This window comes from Chiloscyllium plagiosum, unplaced genomic scaffold (genome assembly GCF_037043375.1).
Source record: "Chiloscyllium plagiosum isolate Xiang-an unplaced genomic scaffold, Cpla_swu_hap1 HiC_scaffold_35, whole genome shotgun sequence".
NCBI classification, from domain to species: Eukaryota; Metazoa; Chordata; class Chondrichthyes; order Orectolobiformes; family Hemiscylliidae; genus Chiloscyllium; species Chiloscyllium plagiosum.
The window spans coordinates 9290999-9309564 of NW_028270173.1; the positions used below are offsets into that span (position 1 = coordinate 9290999).

General features: G+C 51.5%; 1 protein-coding gene across 1 annotated transcript in view; it reads left to right on the forward strand.

The window, feature by feature from the left end:
• Positions 1-305: 305 nt before the first annotated feature.
• The window catches only part of LOC122541561 (lymphotoxin-alpha-like), a 141871-nt gene continuing 123610 nt past the window's right edge, over positions 306-18566 (forward strand). Inside the window, exon 1 of the mRNA XM_087978835.1 lies at positions 306-429. Coding sequence (XP_087834961.1) covers positions 316-429 — 114 coding nt within the window. The 5' untranslated portion in view covers positions 306-315. The remainder of the gene's footprint in view (positions 430-18566) is intronic.

An 18566-nucleotide genomic window follows, 5' to 3' on the forward strand; every position in this document is an offset into this window, starting at 1 on the left:
CCGAGTTTTAGACAAGTCTCCTCCTCCCGGGGAAGTCCGTCTCTGAGTTTCAGCTGGGGGGGGAATTCAGTGCAGACCGTAGATGTTCAGCAGCAGCTTCATTGCTGTTGGCGCAGTTGGACGTGGAGCTCTATTTGAATCTCTCAGGGAGGAACACTGAGACCTGGCCTGACCCCAGGGGCTGAGGGAGGAGGTGCCTGACGATAGGTGAGGGCTAAGGGGGTGGGTGGGTGGCAGGCACTGCCCACCCTGCTGGCCCTGCCTCCGCTCTCCCTCCTCTGGACTTGCATGTCCAGGCTGGGCTCCCTGGTCACTATGGGGAAGGCCATTCCGAAATCGGTCTTCCTTTTGCACTTGTGGTGTGCACTGCTGACAGTGGCTCTGCTCGGTACGGTGGGTTTCGTGGTGTCGAGCGGCTGCTGGCGGAAGGTAGGTGCAGATCTTTGATTATTCCCCTCAGGAGCGACCCTTCTGCCCTATTCCCAACCCCATGCGCTCTCCCCCTCGTCCAGTCAGTGGGAGGGCATCCCTCCTTCCCTTCACCACTGACATACCGACAACGTGTTCGCTGTTTCGTGTCCCAGTCGAATCCCGGTGAGGTGAAAGTCTTCTCTTTCGAAATATCAGGCCAGCCAATAGCACTTTGCATCAGTGAAGGGTAGCGTCTCTTGTCAAGGAGGGAACGGGTCAGGAAATTTGTAGGAAAAAAGCAAGCTCCCAGCCAAAAGCATTCTGAGCAGGAGCCAGGCCCCAAATGGTTTTATATGGCAGATACTGACCAATGGGTGCACACTTGCTCCAAGGGCATCATGGTAAATTCAACAACAACTCACCATAAAGAATACTCTGAGAATCACCCAACAGTGCAGCACTCCCTCAGTACTGACCCTCTGACAGTGTGGCACTCCCTCAGTACTGACCCTCTGACAGTGCAGCACTCCCTCAGCACTGACCCTCTGACAGTGTGACACTCCCTCAGTACTGACCCTCTGACAGTGCTGCACTCCCTCAGTACTGACCCTCTGACAGTGCAGCACACCCTCAGTACTGACCCTCTGACAGTGCGGCACTCCCTCAGCACTGACCCTCTGACAGTGCGGCACACCCTCAGTACTGACCCTCTGACAGTGTGGCACTCCCTCAGCACAGACCCTCTGACAGTGCGGCATTCCCTCAGTACTGACCCTCTGACAGTGCGGCACTCCCTCAGTACTGACCCTCTGACAGTGCGGCACTCCCTCAGTACTGACCCTCTGACAGTGCGGCACTCCCTCAGCACAGACCCTCTGACAGTGTGGCATTCCCTCAGTACTGACCCTCTGACAGTGCGGCACTCCCTCAGTACTGACCCTCTGACAGTGCGGCACTCCCTCAGCACTGACCCTCTCACAGCGCGGCACCACCTCAGTGTGACCTTCCAACAGTGCGGCATTCCCTCAGTATGACTTTCCGACATTGCGGCACTCCCTCAGTATTTACCCTCTGACAGTGCGGTATTCCCTCAGTATGACCCTCTGACAGTGCGGCATTCCCTCAGTATGACCCTCTGACAGTGCGGCACTCCCTCAGTATGACCCTCTGACAGTGCGGCACTCCCTCAGTATGACCTTCCGACAGTGCGGCACTCCCTCAGTATGACCCTCTGACAGTGCGGCACTCCCTCAGTATGACCTTCCGACAGTGCGGCATTCCCTCAGTATGACCTTCCGATAGTGCAGCATTCCCTCAGTATGACCTTCCGACAGTGCGGCATTCCCTCAGTATGACCCTCTGACAGTGCGGCATTCCCTCAGTATGACATTCCGACAGTGTGGCACTCCCTCAGTATGACCTTCCGACAGTGCGGCACTCCCTCAGTATGACATTCCGACAGTGCGGCATTCCCTCAGTATGACATTCCGACAGTGCGGCACTCCCTCAGTATGACATTCCGACAGTGCGGCATTCCCTCAGCACTGACCCTCTGACATTTGGCATTCCCTCAGTATGACCCTCTGACAGTGCGGCATTCCCTCAGTATGACCCTCTGACAGTGTGGCACTCCCTCAGTACGGACCCTCTGACAGTGCGGCACTCCCTCAGTATGACCTTCCGACAGTGCGGCACTCCCTCAGTATGATATTCCGACAGTGTGACACTCCCTCAGTACTGTCCCTCTGACAGTGCGGCATTCCCTCAGTATGACCTTCCGACAGTGTGGCATTCCCTCAGTATGACCCTCTGACAGTGCGGCACTCCCTCAGTATGACCTTTCGACAGTGCGGCACTCCCTCAGTATGACCCTCTGACAGTGCAGCACTCCCTCAGTATGACCCTCTGACAGTGTGGCACTCCCTCAGTATGACCTTCCGACAGTGCGGCACTCCCTCAGTATGACCTTCCGACAGTGCGGCACTCCCTCAGCACTGACCCTCTGACAGTGTGGCACTCCCTCAGCACTGACCCTCTGACAGTGCGGCACTCCCTCAGCACTGACCCTCTGACAGTGCGGCACTCCCTCAGCACTGACCCTCTGACAGTGCGGCACTCCCTCAGTATGACCTTCCGACAATACGGCACTCCCTCAGGATGACCTTCCGACAGTGCGGCACTCCCTCAGCACTGACCCTCTGACAGTGCGGCACTCACTCAGCACTGACCCTCTGACAGTGGGGCACTCCCTCACTATGACCTTCCGACAGTGCGGTATTCCCTCAGTGTGACCTTCCGACAGTGCGCCTCTCCCTCAATATGACCCTCTGACAGTGCGGCAATCCCTCAATATGACCCTCCGACAGTGCGGCACTCCCTCAGTACTGACCCTCTGACAGTGCAGCACTCCCTCAGCACTGACCCTCTGACAGTGCGACACTCCCTCAGTACTGACCCTCTGACATTGCGGCACTCCCTCAGTACTGACCCTCTGACAGTGCTGCACTCCCTCAGTACTGACCCTCTGACAGTGCTGCACTCCCTCAGTACTGACCCTCTGACAGTGCAGCACTCCCTCAGTACTGACCCTCTGACAGTGCGGCACTCCCTCAGTACTGACCCTCTGACAGTGCGGCATTCCCTCAGTACTGACCCTCTGACAGTGCGGCACTCCCTCAGTACTGACCCTCTGACAGTGCGGCATTCCCTCAGAACTGACCCTCTGACAGTGCGGCACTCCCTCAGTACTGACCCTCTGACAGTGCGACACTCCCTCAGTACTGACCCTCTGACAGTGCAGCACTCCCTCAATATGACCCTCCGACAGTGCTGCACTCCCTCAGTACTGACCCTCTGACAGTGCAGCACTCCCTCAGTACTGACCCTCTGACAGTGCGGCACTCCCTCAGTACTGACCCTCTGACAGTGCGGCATTCCCTCAGTACTGACCCTCTGACAGTGCGGCACTCCCTCAGTACTGACCCTCTGACAGTGCGGCATTCCCTCAGCACTGACCCTCTGACAGTGCGGCACTCCCTCAGTACTGACCCTCTGACAGTGCGACACTCCCTCAGTACTGACCCTCTGACAGTGCGGCACTCCCTCAGTACTGACCCTCTGACAGTGCGGCACTCCCTCAATACTGACCCTCTGACAGTGCAGCACTCCCTCAATATGACCCTCTGACAGTGCGGCACTCCCTCAGTACTGACCCTCTGACATTGCGGCATTCCCTCAGTATGACCCTCTGACAGTGCAGCACTCCCTCAGTACTGACCCTCTGACAGTGTGACACTCCCTCAGCACTGACCCTGTGACAGTGCTGCACTCCCTCAGTACTGACCCTCTGACAGTGCGGCATTCCCTCAGTACTGACCCTCTGACAGTGCGGCATTCCCTCAGTACTGACCCTCTGACAGTGCGGCACTCCCTCAGTACTGACCCTCTGACAGTGCGGCACTCCCTCAGCACTGACCCTGTGACAGTGCTGCACTCCCTCAGCACTGACCCTCTGACAGTGCGGCACTCCCTCAGTACTGACCCTCTGACAGTGCGGCACTCCCTCAGCACTGACCCTCTGACAGTGCGGCACTCCCTCAGTACTGCACTGGAAGAGCCGGTGAAGAGCACATTTGATCCTGTGGACTCATGCTGAGCATGTGTGTTACCCACCACCCACAGAAGTTACCGGAAGGTGTGAGTCTGGCCTCCTCTGGCACCTTGTTTACAAGTCGTCGTTTTAACTGGAACCAGTTGAGAGTGTTGGACTGGTTCATCTGGGGAGGTCTGTGAGGTGTGGGGCTGGTGCGGGTAATGCTGGAGTGTGAGGAAGGGGAGAGGGTGTGTGTTGGGGAGTGGTGGGACACTGATCCCATATCCCCAGGTCCCTAGCCTGTCTTTGGCAGACCGGGTGGGAGTACGCAGCTCCATTATGTTCAGCTGTGATGGACGGTTGGAAATTTCCTGACACTGACCCCTAAACACCATGTTCCAGGAGGTCTTCTGACCCCTCACCCACTCTCTATCCATGTGGTACACCTCCATGTTCTGTACTTGATTCTGTTTCTCATTTCTTTAACACCGCCCCCTCACAATCCGCTCCTCACCCACACCAAACCAGACCCCTATTCCCAATATTCCCAGTACAGCCTGTTCCCAATTCCCCATAACTTTGGAATGAAGGGGCCATAAAACATTGGGAGAATTTTTATCACTCTCTCGTTAGCTTTAGAATCCCTCCAGGTGCCTCACTCTTGTGTCTCTGAGGCCTACCTCCATCCTCTCGGAGTATCCTCATTTCCATCGCCCCACCGTTGGTGTCTGGGCCTCGCTGTCATCCTCTGTGGTGTGACTGCTCTCCCTCTCACCTGTCCTTGCCTGCCCTTGGCTGCTGTGGTCCAATACAGGCACCACATCAATGCGCATTGTTGTTGTTGAACCAGTCAGCCACGTGGAGTATCGTTTCAGGGCTGGCTCTTCTGGGTTTTTACTCACAGCCTTCAGCACGGGGCAGCTATCCCATCGCTGGAGAGTCCGGGACATCTCCACACGCCAGTGGGGATTTGCCCAGAGTCACAGCTCAGGCAGAGTTTGGCGAAACCGCTGCCAGGTCTAAAGGAAGGCATTTCAGGCTGGCCCCAGAGATGCTGCGGGTCATATCCATGGCCATGGCACAGCGGGCACGGCAAAGCTCTCAGGATGGAGTTTACGCCAGGCAGAGTCTGGGTACTGTCCCTCTCTTTCTCTCTCTCTCCCTCAAACACATAAAAATACACATTCCACACTGACCTTGGGTGAAAGAAAGATTTTCGGAAATTCCCACATTGAGCTTCTCACATCAGCTTCAGTTTCACCGTGCAGCCCTGTGTCAGGGTGGAGGAGGGAGAGAGCCTGGGCTGGAGTGGACCCACACAGTGTTTAGCTTCAGCACATCCCAATGAGACCTTAATTAGAGTCATAGAGATGTACAGCATGGAAACAGACCCTTCGGTCCAACCCGTCCATGCCGACCAGATATCCCAACCCAATCTAGTCCCACCTGCCAGCACCCGGCCCATATCCCTCCAAACCCTTCCTATTCATATAACCATCCAAATGCCTCTTAAATGTTGCAGTTGTACCAGCCTCCACCACTTTCTCTGGCAGCTCATTCCATACACACACCACCCTCTGTCCTTTAGGTCAGTTTTATATCTTTCCCCTCTCACCCTAAACCTATACCCTGTAGTTCTGCACTCCCCACCCAGGGAAAAGTCTTTCTCTATTTACCCTCATGATTTTGTAAACTTCTATAAAGTCACTCTTAGTTTCTGACACTCTCAGTAATAAAGTCCCAGGCTATCCAGTCTCTCCTTATAACCCAAGCCTTCAGTCCTGGGAAATGCTGGGAAAACAGTTTATTTGCAGCTTTTCAGTTTACTGACATCCTTCCTGTGCCAAGCCGATAAGGATTGTATGTAGTACACCACGTGTGTATTCATTCACAAACCCACCACCTCAGTCTTCTGAGCATGTTATTTTCGTTCTGCGACTTGGAATCTTCCTGAAAAAGAGAGACCCATGGCCGATTCTGTTCACCACAACCTCACCTGGATCACCAAGACCAGAGTCCTGCAGTGATTTCTGAAACTGGGAATCAATGCATTGGCATCTAGAACCCGCGGGAGGTGTGTCTTTCAGGGTGTACAGTCCCTGGGAGCTGTGCCGTTCAGGGTGTACAGTCCCTGGGAGGTGTGTGTTTCAGGGTGTACAGTCCCTGCGAGGTGTGTGTTTCAGGGTGTACAGTCCCTGGGAGGTGTGTGTATCAGGCTGTACAGTCCCTGGGAGGTGTGTGTTTCAGGGTGTACAGTCCCTGGGAGGTGTGTGTTTCAGGGTGTACAGTCCCCGGGAGGTGTGTGTATCAGGGTGTACAGTCCCTGGGAGGTGTGTGTTTCAGGGTGTGCAGTCCCTGGGAGGTGTGTGTTTCAGGGTGTACAGTCCCTGGGAGGTGTGTGTTTCAGGGTGTACAGTCCCCGGGAGGTGTGCCATTTAGGGTGTACAGTCCCCGGGAGGTGTGTGTTTCAGGGTGTACAGTCCCTGGGAGGTGTGTGTTTCAGGGTGTACAGTCCCCGGGAGGTGCGTGTTTCAGGGTGTACAGTCCCTGGGAGGTGCGTGTTTCAGGGTGTACAGTCCCTGGGAGATGTGCCGTTTAGGGTGTACAGTCCCCAGGAGGTGTGTATTTCAGGGTGTACAGTCCCTGGGAGGTGTGTGTTTCAGGGTGTACAGTCCCTGGGAGGTGTGTGTTTCAGGGTGTACAGTCCCCAGGAGGTGTGTGTTTCAGGGTGTACAGTCCCTGGGAGGTGTGTGTTTCAGGGTGTACAGTCCCCGGGAGGTGTGTGTTTCAGGGTGTACAGTCCCTGGGAGGTGTGTGTATCAGGGTGTACAGTCCCTGGGAGGTGTGTGTTTCAGGGTGTACAGTCCCTGGGAGGTGTGTGTTTCAGGGTGTACAGTCCCTGGGAGGTGTGTGTATCAGGGTGTACAGTCCCTGGGAGGTGTGTGATTCAGGGTGTACAGTCCCCGGGAGGTGTGTGTTTCAGGGTGTACAGTCCCCAGGAGGTGTGTGTTTCAGGGTGTACAGTCCCTGGGAGGTGTGTGTTTCAGGGTGTACAGTCCCTGGGAGGTGTGTGTATCAGGGTGTGCAGGCCCTGGGAGGTGTGTGTATCAGGCTGTACAGTCCCTGGGAGGTGTGTGTTTCAGGGTGTGCAGTCCCTGGGAAGTGTGTGTATCAGGGTGTACAGTCCCTGGGAGCTGTGCCATTCAGGGTGTACAGTCCCCGGGAGGTTTGTGTTTCAGGATGTACAGTCCCGGGGAGGTGTGTGTTTCAGGGTGTACAGTCCCCGGGAGGTGTGTGTTTCAGGGTGTACAGTCCCTGGGAGCTGTGCCGTTCAGGGTGTACAGTCCCTGGGAGGTGTGTGTATCAGGCTGTACAGTCCCTGGGAGGTGTGTGTTTCAGGGTGTACAGTCCCTGGGAGGTGTGTGTTTCAGGGTGTACAGTCCCCGGGAGGTGTGTGTATCAGGGTGTACAGTCCCTGGGAGGTGTGTGTTTCAGGGTGTGCAGTCCCTGGGAGGTGTGTGTTTCAGGGTGTACAGTCCCTGGGAGGTGTGTGTTTCAGGGTGTACAGTCCCCGGGAGGTGTGCCATTTAGGGTGTACAGTCCCCGGGAGGTGTGTGTTTCAGGGTGTACAGTCCCTGGGAGGTGTGTGTTTCAGGGTGTACAGTCCCCGGGAGGTGCGTGTTTCAGGGTGTACAGTCCCTGGGAGGTGCGTGTTTCAGGGTGTACAGTCCCTGGGAGATGTGCCGTTTAGGGTGTACAGTCCCCAGGAGGTGTGTATTTCAGGGTGTACAGTCCCTGGGAGGTGTGTGTTTCAGGGTGTACAGTCCCTGGGAGGTGTGTGTTTCAGGGTGTACAGTCCCCAGGAGGTGTGTGTTTCAGGGTGTACAGTCCCTGGGAGGTGTGTGTTTCAGGGTGTACAGTCCCCGGGAGGTGTGTGTTTCAGGGTGTACAGTCCCTGGGAGGTGTGTGTATCAGGGTGTACAGTCCCTGGGAGGTGTGTGTTTCAGGGTGTACAGTCCCTGGGAGGTGTGTGTTTCAGGGTGTACAGTCCCTGGGAGGTGTGTGTATCAGGGTGTACAGTCCCTGGGAGGTGTGTGATTCAGGGTGTACAGTCCCTGGGAGGTGTGTGTTTCAGGGTGTACAGTCCCCGGGAGGTGTGTGTATCAGGGTGTACAGTCCCCGGGAGGTGTGTGTTTCAGGGTGTACAGTCCCTGGGAGGTGTGTGTTTCAGGGTGTACAGTCCCTGGGAGGTGTGTGTATCAGGGTGTGCAGTCCCTGGGAGGTGTGTGTATCAGGCTGTACAGTCCCTGGGAGGTGTGTGTTTCAGGGTGTGCAGTCCCTGGGAGGTGTGTGTATCAGGGTGTACAGTCCCTGGGAGCTGTGCCATTCAGGGTGTACAGTCCCCGGGAGGTTTGTGTTTCAGGATGTACAGTCCCGGGGAGGTGTGTGTTTCAGGGTGTACAGTCCCTGGGAGCTGTGCCGTTCAGGGTGTACAGTCCCTGGGAGGTGTGTGTATCAGGGTGTGCAGTCCTTGGGAGGTGTGTGTATCAGGGTGTACAGTCCCTGGGAGCTGTGCCATTCAGGGTGTACAGTTCCTGGGAGGTGTGTGTTTCAGGATGTACAGTCCTGGGGAGGTGTGTGTTTCAGGGTGTACAGTCCCCGGGAGGTGTGTGTTTCAGGGTGTACAGTCCCTGGGAGGTGTGTGTATCAGGGTGTACAGTCCCTGGGAGCTGTGCCATTCAGGGTGTACAGTCCCTGGGAGCTGTGCCATTCAGGGTGTACAGTCCCTGGGAGGTGTGTGTTTCAGGGTGTACAGTCCCTGGGAGGTGTGTGTATCAGGGTGTACAGTCCCTGGGAGCTGTGCCGTTCAGGGTGTACAGTCCCTGGGAGATGTGTATTTCAGGGTGTGCAGTCCCTGGGAGCTGTGCCGTTCAGGGTGTACAGTCCCTGGGAGATGTGTATTTCAGGGTGTCCAGTCCCTGGGAGCTGTGCCGTTCAGGGTGTACAGTCCCTGGGAGGTGTGTGTTTCAGGGTGTACAGTCCCTGGGAGGTGTGCCGTTTAGGGTGTACAGTCCCTGGGAGGTGTGTGTTTCAGGGTGTACAGTCCCTGGGAGCTGTGCCGTTCAGGGTGTACAGTCCCTGGGAGGTGTGCCGTTCAGGGTGTACAGTCCCTGGGAGGTGTGTGTTTCAGGGTGTACAGTCCCTGGGAGGTGTGTATTTCAGGGTGTCCAGTCCCTGGGAGCTGTGCCGTTCAGGGTGTACAGTCCCTGGGAGGTGTGTGTTTCAGGGTGTACAGTCCCTGGGAGCTGTGCCGTTCAGGGTGTACAGTCCCTGGGAGGTGTGTGTTTCAGGGTGTACAGTCCCTGGGAGCTGTGCCGTTCAGGGTGTACAGTCCCTGGGAGGTGTGTGTTTCAGGGTGTACAGTCCCTGGGAGGTGTGTGTATCAGGGTGTACAGTCCCTGGGAGCTGTGCCGTTCAGGGTGTACAGTCCCTGGGAGCTGTGCCGTTCAGGGTGTACAGTCCCTGGGAGCTGTGCCGTTCAGGGTGTACAGTCCCTGGGAGGTGTGTGTTTCAGGGTGTACAGTCCCTGGGAGGTGTGTGTATCAGGGTGTACAGTCCCTGGGAGCTGTGCCGTTCAGGGTGTACAGTCCCTGGGAGCTGTGCCGTTCAGGGTGTGCAGTCCCTGGGAGGTGTGTATTTCAGGGTGTGCAGTCCCTGGGAGATGTGCCGTTTAGGGTGTGTGGAACCCAGGAGGAAGCTGAGAAAGTGACTGTGCAGCCGTACAGCAGAGAGAGCTCACCGTTGTGAATCTGTGTGTCGATGAGCTACATTACAGATTCACCTGACTCTCTTAAATAAGTAATCAGTGCAGCCACTGGCATGGGCAGGATTATTTGGAGAGTTGCTGCTTTGTTACAGAATAACATGCAGCAAGTCGACGTTTTGTTTTGGGTTTTGCAAGTCTGGCTTGGTCTGGCTAAGTTTACCTTACTCTGTACCCTATGTATTATGAATTAGAATTACTTCTGAATGTGCAGTTTTCCAGAGAGAGGGGGTGACAGAGGGTTAATGATGAAGTAAGAGCTGTCAGATCTGCGCACTGGTACTGATGGTATGTTTGGTCAGTATGAGTGATAACAGGAAGGCTATCTCCAGGTTCCTGTGTGAACCTGTGATGATAGCTCAGTCTAATGACACAGGCCTGGCTGCTCCCCCCACTGTTGCCTGATGGACAGCAGAGTCACTATCTGCACTGATCTCTGCTTCGACAGCACCCACGGTGCAGGCTTTATTAAACTAGCAGCACAATCTGGTGAAGCCATCACCGTGGAACTGAAAGATTTGGAAGCAGGTTGTGCTGAGAGACAGATTAACCATAATCAAGCTGATGGGCAGAGCAGGCAATGATGAGGTGAATCCTTCTGGGTTGGCTCCCAGATGCCTTTCTGTGTCAGAATGTGAGGTGTGAGGTGAATTATATCAAACGCTCGCTTCCCTTTGTCCCTTTGAAGCCCATTCCCTAACTGCCCCTGAACTGAGCAGCTTGCTTGGCCATTCCTGAGGGCAGCTAGGGGGCCAACTGCCTTGTTCTGGGCCAGACTGGGTAAAGATGGCAGATTTCCCTCCCTAAACGGGCTATCAGTGAACCAGATAGTCACTGAGACCGGGGATGGGATAATCCCAGTATTTCGATGAAAGCAGTGGAGGGTGGGAGGCGGGGGGTGGCGGAGGGGGCAGCGAACGTGTACTGTTAGCTGTCACTGATGGGTTTATTCACCAGGTCACCCAGCAATCACCTCATAGAGTCAGAGAGATGTACAGCACAGAAACAGACCCTTCGGTCCAACTATTCCATGCCGACCAGATATCCCAACTTAATCCAGTCCCATTTGCCAGCACTTGGCCCACATCCCTCTAAATCCTTCCTATTCATAACCCAACAGGCAGCACACAGTCACCTCCACGCTCATGTGGACGCAGGACAGCACTAATATAAACCTTCCTCTCCCTCTCCCCTGTGGGGGAGGGAGACACGAAGAGAGTGGAGTCCTTGGGCCCTCCCAGTGTCATTAAAGTCTCCTTGTATACATACATTGTCACAAATACAGTTCAGTTCCGAACAGTGGCATATCAAGTAAACAAACAGAACCTCGAAGTTTGACTCTATCCAAAAACACCACGGATCTCTTTTATCCGTACATATTAATAGTTCCATGTACTTGACACACCAGAGCCCTGCTTACCTTTAGCAGGAAGAATCAGGGAGATCGGTGAGCTTTAAGGAACGATTCTTTGAGCACTGCTGAGTTAACAGATCACAGCCTCTCTCAGCCATCCATGAAACTGTGGTGAGGTTAGGACCCAGGTTCCCAGAGTGTCTGGATCAGTGCTCTCCAGTTACATTGAACACTAAACAACAGTGGACGCAGGAAATCGGAAAGGTAAGCCGAAAGTGCTGCAGCAAACTCCGGAGGTCTGGCAGCGTTAAGGCCTCGGGTTTCAGAGAAACTGGACCCGAAAGGTTAACTCTGCTTTCTCTCTCTCTCCACAGGTGCTGCCAGACCTACTGAGTTTCTCCAGCGATTTCTGTTCAATACAGTTTCTTCCACTCCTCACCAATCCATTCAGAGATGTTAGGACACATTTCTAGAGGAGGTAGGATTTGAAGCCAGGCCGTGTGCAGGACATTGCTGAGGCCACTATTGGAATACTGCATTCAATTCTGGTCTCCCTCCTGTAGGAAGGATGTTGTGTAACTTGGAAAGGTTCAGAAAAGATTTACAAGGATGTTGCCAGGGTTGGAGGATTTGAGCTGTAGGGAGAGGCTGAACAGGCTGGGGCTGTTTTCCCTGGAGCGTCGGAGGCTGAGGGGTGACCTGACAGAGATTTATAAAATCATAAGGGGCATGGATAGGGTAAATAGGCAAAGTCTTTTGCCTGGAGTGGAGGAGTCCAGAACAAGAGGGCATAGGTTTAGGGTGAGAGGGGAAAGATATGAAAGAAACCTACGGGGCAATGTTTTCACACAGAGGGTGATGTGTGTGTGGAATGAGCTGCCAGAGGATGTGGTGGAGGCTGGTACGATTACAGCATTTAAATAGCATTTGGATGGGTATATGAATAGGAAGGTGCTGGAGGGATATGGGCCGGGTGCTGGCAAATGGGACTAGATTAGATTCGAATATCTGGTTGGTATGGGCGAGTTGGACCTAAGGGTCTGTTTTTGTGCCGTACATCTCTGACTCCTAGCTCAGAGTTAGGGACATTACCATCGTGACACTGTGAGGAGATTGACAGAGAAGCAGATTAGAAGGGGGTAAGGGGAGATTTGGCGCAGGAGACAGAGGAAGTGTGAGGAAAGGAAAAAAGGTGGGCTACAGAGACGGAGAAAGTAGAGGGGAGAGAGGCTCAGAGGGAGATAAGCAGAGAGTGTGTGAAGGAGGAAGCGGGGAGAAAAGAGGGATGGGAAATGGAGGGGATGAGAGTGTGTGGAAGAAGGTGAGAGCAAAAGAGACGAAAGGAGGAAAATGGAAAAGGTGTGTGTGTGTGTGAGAGAGAGAGAGAGAGAGAGCAAAAGTGAAAAGTGAAGTGGGGGTTGGAGAGAGGGGAAAGAGAAAGAGGGAGGTGACAAGCCGGAGGGCGTGGGACGAGACAAGAGAGAGCAGGGGTTCGAGAGAGAAATAAAGTCAAAGACAGAAAGAGAAACCTGAAAGCAAAGGGAAACAGAAAATGAAAGACTGGGAAGGTGGAGAGAGAGAGAGAGAGAGAGAGAGAGAGAGACGGAGACTTGCCTGATGGGGATTTCTCATGGCTCTCAGACCCTGGCATTTCCAGTTTCGTTGCAGCTTTATCCCAGAGCGACTCTACTCTCCTGGTCAAAGCCAATCCCAGAGCCCTCCCGTGGGCAGGGCAGCAGTTTGATTCTCTTGAAGGCAGTAAACAAGTCAAGGTGCCCTCCTGCTGTTCACTAACAGCCGATTACTTCAGCATCACTGCCACTAGTCACAACTGGTTTCATTTTCCAGTTTTGTTTGGCAAGCAACCCAACTTCCTTCGGACATCTCGATAGGATGTCGTGGTTTTACTGCAACTCCTGATTAAAACTTTCAAACCACCATCAGAAAACTGCCTGCCAGTACCCTCACTCTCTCAGCCCATGTCTCTGCATTGTACCAGCGCCTCTGACCTCCCCTGAGCTTATTCTGCTGTTCAATGGTTTAGTGACTGTCCTGTAGGCTAATTCCATTCAAGTACCTTCCCTGCCTATCCCTTGAGCCAGCTACAGTGAAGGGATATATTCCCGAGTCAGGGTGGGGTGTGGCTTGGATGGGAACTTGCAAGGACTGCAGATGCTGGAGATCAGAGTGGAGAGTGTGGTGCTGGAAAAGCACAGCAGGTCAGGCAGCATTCTGATGAAAACTCCTGATGAAAGGCTTGTGCTCAAAACGTCGACTCTCCTGCACCTCGACTGCTGCCTGACCGGCCGTGCTTTTCCAGCACCACACTCCTTGACCCAGGTATCTGGTGTCCTTCTCGATGCAAGTGGTGGTGGGTTTGGAAGGTGCTGTCTGAGGATCTTGGGCGAATTTCTGCAGTGCATCCTGGAGATAGTACACACTGCTGCTATTCACAGGATTTATGACTATTTGGAAGAGCATAGCGTGATTAAAGGCAGTCAGCATGGCTTTGTGAGGGGCAGGTCATGCCTCACAAATCTTATCGAGTTCTTTGAGGAGGTGATGAGACAGGTTGACGAAGGCTGAGCAGTGGATGTGGTGTATATGGACTTCAGCAAGGCATTTGGTAAGGTTCCTCATGGTAGGCTCATTCATAAGATCAGGAAGTATGGGATACAGGGAGATTTGGCTATCTGGATTCAGAATTGGTTGGCTGACAGAAGGCAGAGAGTGTTGTAGATGGAAAGTATTCTGCCTGGAGGACAGTGTTGAGTGGTGTCCCGCAGGGCTCTGTTCTTGGGCCTCTGCTCTTTGTAGTTTTTATAAATGACTTGGATGAGGAGGTTGAGGGGTGGGTTAGTAAATTTGCAGATGGCACAAAGGTTGGAGATGTTGCCGATAGTATCGAGGGCTACAGCAGTCTGCAGCGCGACATAGACAGGATGCAGAGCTGGGCTGAGAAATGGCAGATGGAGTTCAACCTGCATAAATGCAAAATGATGCATTTTGGAAGGTCAAGGTGAATATAGGATTAAAGACAGGATTCTTGGCAGTGTTGAGGAACAGACTGATCTTGGTGTACAAGTACATAGATCCCTCAAAGTTGCCACCCAAGTGGATAGGGTTGTTAAGAAAGCATATGGTGTTTTGGCTTTCATTAACGGGGGATCGAGTTTAAGAGCCGCGAGGTTTTGCTGCAGCTCTAGAAGTCCCTGGTGAGACCACACTTGGAATATTGTGTCCAGTTCTGGTCGCCCTACTATAGGAAAGATACAGAGGCTTTGGAGAGGGTGCAAAGAAGGTTTCTGGATTGGAACATTCAGACACAACATTTGTTCTAGATTAGGACATTCAGACCCAGTGTTTGTTCAAGATTGGGATATTCAGTCCTAATGGAGAAAGTGAGGACTGCAGATGCTGGAGATCAGAGCTGAAAGTGTGTTGCTGGACTGGAGGGCTTGGCTTACGAAGAGAGGTTGAATAAGCTCGGAGTTTTCTCTCTGGAGAGAAGGAGGAAGAGAGGAGACCTGATAGAGGTGTACAAAATAATGAGAGGAATAGATAGAGTCAATAGCCAGAGATATTTCCCCAGGGCAGGATTGACTGGCAAGAGGGGTCATAGTTTAAGGGTGTTAGGAGGAAGGGATAGAGGAGATGTCAGACGTAAGTTCTTTACGCAGAGAGTTGTGAACGCATGGAATGCATAGCCAGTGGTGGTGGTGGAAGCAGAGTCACTAGGGACATTTAAAGGGACTGCTGGACATGCACATGGAGCGCAGGGAATTGATGGATGCGTAGGTTAGGTTATTTTATTTTAGATTAGGATTAATCCTCAGTACAACATTGTGGGCCGAAGGGCCTGTTCTGTGCTGTACTTTTCTATGTTCTATGTTCTATTCAGCGGCTTGAGGTGGAGGGAGTGGACGTGGTGCCAGCCAAGGAGCTGCTTTGTCCTCTTTCGAGTGAGAGAGTTTCACATGGAGAGCTATTCCATTCAGTTAGCCAGATACAAGCTGCATCTGTTAGGATAGATTTCCTCCCCTAACCTCACATTTTCACTGTTTGGTTAAGCAGATCTTTGCTAACTTTAGCACTCAAGGGAATTTCCTCTCAGGCAATGTAGTCATTAGCTTTGTGAATTTTTACAGGACAGAAAGAGGCCATTTAGTCCATCACTTTACTGCTAACTCTTTGATTGAGTGACCCTACATGAATCATTCTGTCTCGGTCTCTCTGCCACAGCCCTTCAAACAAAGGTTGATCCACATGTCCCTCCACAGATGGTGTGGGTCAGGCCTCGATATCTCGGTGAAACACAAACTACTCTCCAGGCAAATTGTGGTAATTTTAAATGAATACACAGACAGGAAACCTCAGGGATTTCACTAATCGCAGCCTCATGGCTCGACAGTTCCTTTGCCTGAGCTATCGAAACCAAAGCAAGAATATTCAGGCCCTGCATTTGTTATCGTTTCAAACAATGTTTGTTCTGGATTGGGACATTCAGACCCAGTGTTTGTTCTGGATTGGGACATTCAAACCCAGTGTTTGTACTAGATTGGGACATTCAGACCCAGTGTTTGTTCTGGATTGGGACATTCAGACCCAGTGTTTGTACTAGATTGGGATATTCAGACCCAGTGTTTGTTCTGGATTGGAACATTCAGACCCAGTGTTTGTACTAGATTGGGATATTCAGACCCAATGTTTGTACTAGATTGGGACATTCAGACCCAGTGTTAGTACTAGATTGGAACATTCAGACCCAGTGTTTGTACTAGATTGGGACATTCAGACCCAGTGTTTGTTCTGGATTGGAACATTCAGACCCAGTGTTTGTTCTGGATTGGAACATTCAGACCCAGTGTTTGTACTAGATTGGGACATTCAGACCCAATGTTTGTACTAGATTGGGACATTCAGACCCAGTGTTTGTTCTGGATTGGGACATTCAGACCCAGTGTTTGTTCTGGATTGGGATATTCAGACCCAGTGTTTGTTCTGGATTGGAACATTCAGACCCAGTGTTTGTACTAGATTGGAACATTCAGACCCAGTGTTTGTACTAGATTGGAACATTCAGACCCAGTGTTTGTTCTGGATTGGAACATTCAGACCCAGTTTTAGTACTAGATTGGGACATTCAGACCCAGTGTTTGTACTAGATTGGAACATTCAGACCCAGTGTTTGTTCTGGATTGGAACATTCAGACCCAGTGTTAGTACTAGATTGGGACATTCAGACCCAGTGATTGTTCTGGATTGGGACATTCAGACCCAGTGTTTGTTCTAGATTGGGACATTCAGACCCAGTGTTTGTACTAGATTGGGACATTCAGACCCAGTATTTGTATTAGATTGGGACATTCAGAGCCAGTGTTTGTACTAAATTGGGACATTCAGACCCAGTGTTTGTACTAGATTGGGACAATCAGACCCAGTGTTTGTTCTGGATTGGAACATTCAGACCCAGTGTTTGTTCTGGATTGGGACATTCAGACCCAGTGTTTGTTCTAGATTGGGACATTCAGACCCAGTATTTGTATTAGATTGGGACATTCAGAGCCAGTGTTAGTACTAAATTGGGACATTCAGACCCAGTGTTAGTACTAGATTGGGACATTCAGACCCAGTGTTTGTAATAGATTGGAACATTCAGACACAGTGTTTGTTCTAGATTGGGACATTCAGACCCAGTGTTTGTACTAGATTGGGACATTCAGACCCAGTGTTTGTTCTAGATTGGAACATTCAGACCCAGTGTTTGTACTAGATTGGGACATTCAGACCCAGTGTTTGTACTAGATTGGGACATTCAGACCCAATGTTTGTTCAAGATTGGTATAATCAGACCCAGTGTTTGTTCGAGATTGGCACATTCAGACCCAGTGTTTGTACTAGATTGGGACATTCAGACCCAGTATTTGTACTAGATTGGGACATTCAGACCCAGTGTTTGTACTAAATTGGGGCATTCAGACCCAGTGTTTGTACTAGATTGGGACATTCAGACCCAGTATTTGTATTAGATTGGGACATTCAGACCCAGAATTTGTTCTGGATTGGAACATTCAGACCCAGTGTTTGTACTGGATTGGGACATTCAGACCCAGTATTTGTTCTGGATTGGAACATTCAGACCCAGTGTTTGTTCTAGATTGGGACATTCAGACCCAGTGTTTATACTAGATTGGGACATTCAGACCCAGTGTTTGTACGTGATTGGGACATTCAGACCCAGTGTTTGTACTAGATTGGGACATTCAGACCCAGTGTTTGTTCTGGATTGGGACATTCAGAGCCAGTGTTTGTACTAAATTTGGACATTCAGACCCAGTGTTTGTACTAGATTGGGACATTCAGACCCAATGTTTGTTCAAGATTGGTATAATCAGACCCAGTGTTTGTTCGAGATTGGCACATTCAGACCCAGTGTTTGTACTAGATTGGGACATTCAGAGCCAGTGTTTGTACTAAATTGGGACATTCAGACCCAGTGTTTGTACTAGATTGGGACATTCAGACCCAGTGTTTGTTCTGGATTGGAACATTCAGACCCAGTGTTTGTACTAGATTGGGACATTCAGAGCCAGTGTTTGTACTAAATTGGGACATTCAGACCCAGTGTTTGTACTAGATTGGGACATTCAGACCCAGTGTTTGTTCTGGATTGGAACATTCAGACCCAGTGTTTGTTCTGGATTGGAACATTCAGACCCAGTGTTTGTTCTGGATTGGAACATTCAGACACAGTGTTTGTTCTGGATTGGAACATTCAGACCTAGTGTTTGTTCTGGATTGGAACATTCAAACCCAGTGTTTGTACTAGATTGGGACATTCAGACCCAGTGTTTGTTCTAGATTGGGACATTCAGACCCAGTGTTAGTACTAGATTGGGACATTCAGACCCAGTATTTGTTCTGGATTGGAACATTCAGACCCAGTGTTTATACTGGATTGGGACATTCAGACCCAGTATTTGTTCTGAATTGGAACATTCAGACCCAGTGTTTGTTCTAGATTGGGACATTCAGACCCAGTGTTTGTACTAGATTGGGACATTCAGACCCAGTGTTTGTACTAGATTGGGACATTCAGACCCAATGTTTGTTCAAGATTGGTATAATCAGACCCAGTGTTTGTTCTAGATTGGGACATTCAGACCCAGTTTTTATTCTGGATTGGGACATTCAGACCCAGTGTTTGTTCTGGATTGGAAAATTCAGACCCAGTGTTTGTACTAGATTGGGACATTCAGACCCAGTGTTTGTACTAGATTGGGACATTCAGACTCAGTGTTTGTTCTGGATTGGACATTCAGACCCAGTGTTTGTACTAGATTGGGATGTTCAGACCCAATGTTTGTTCAAGATTGGTATAATCA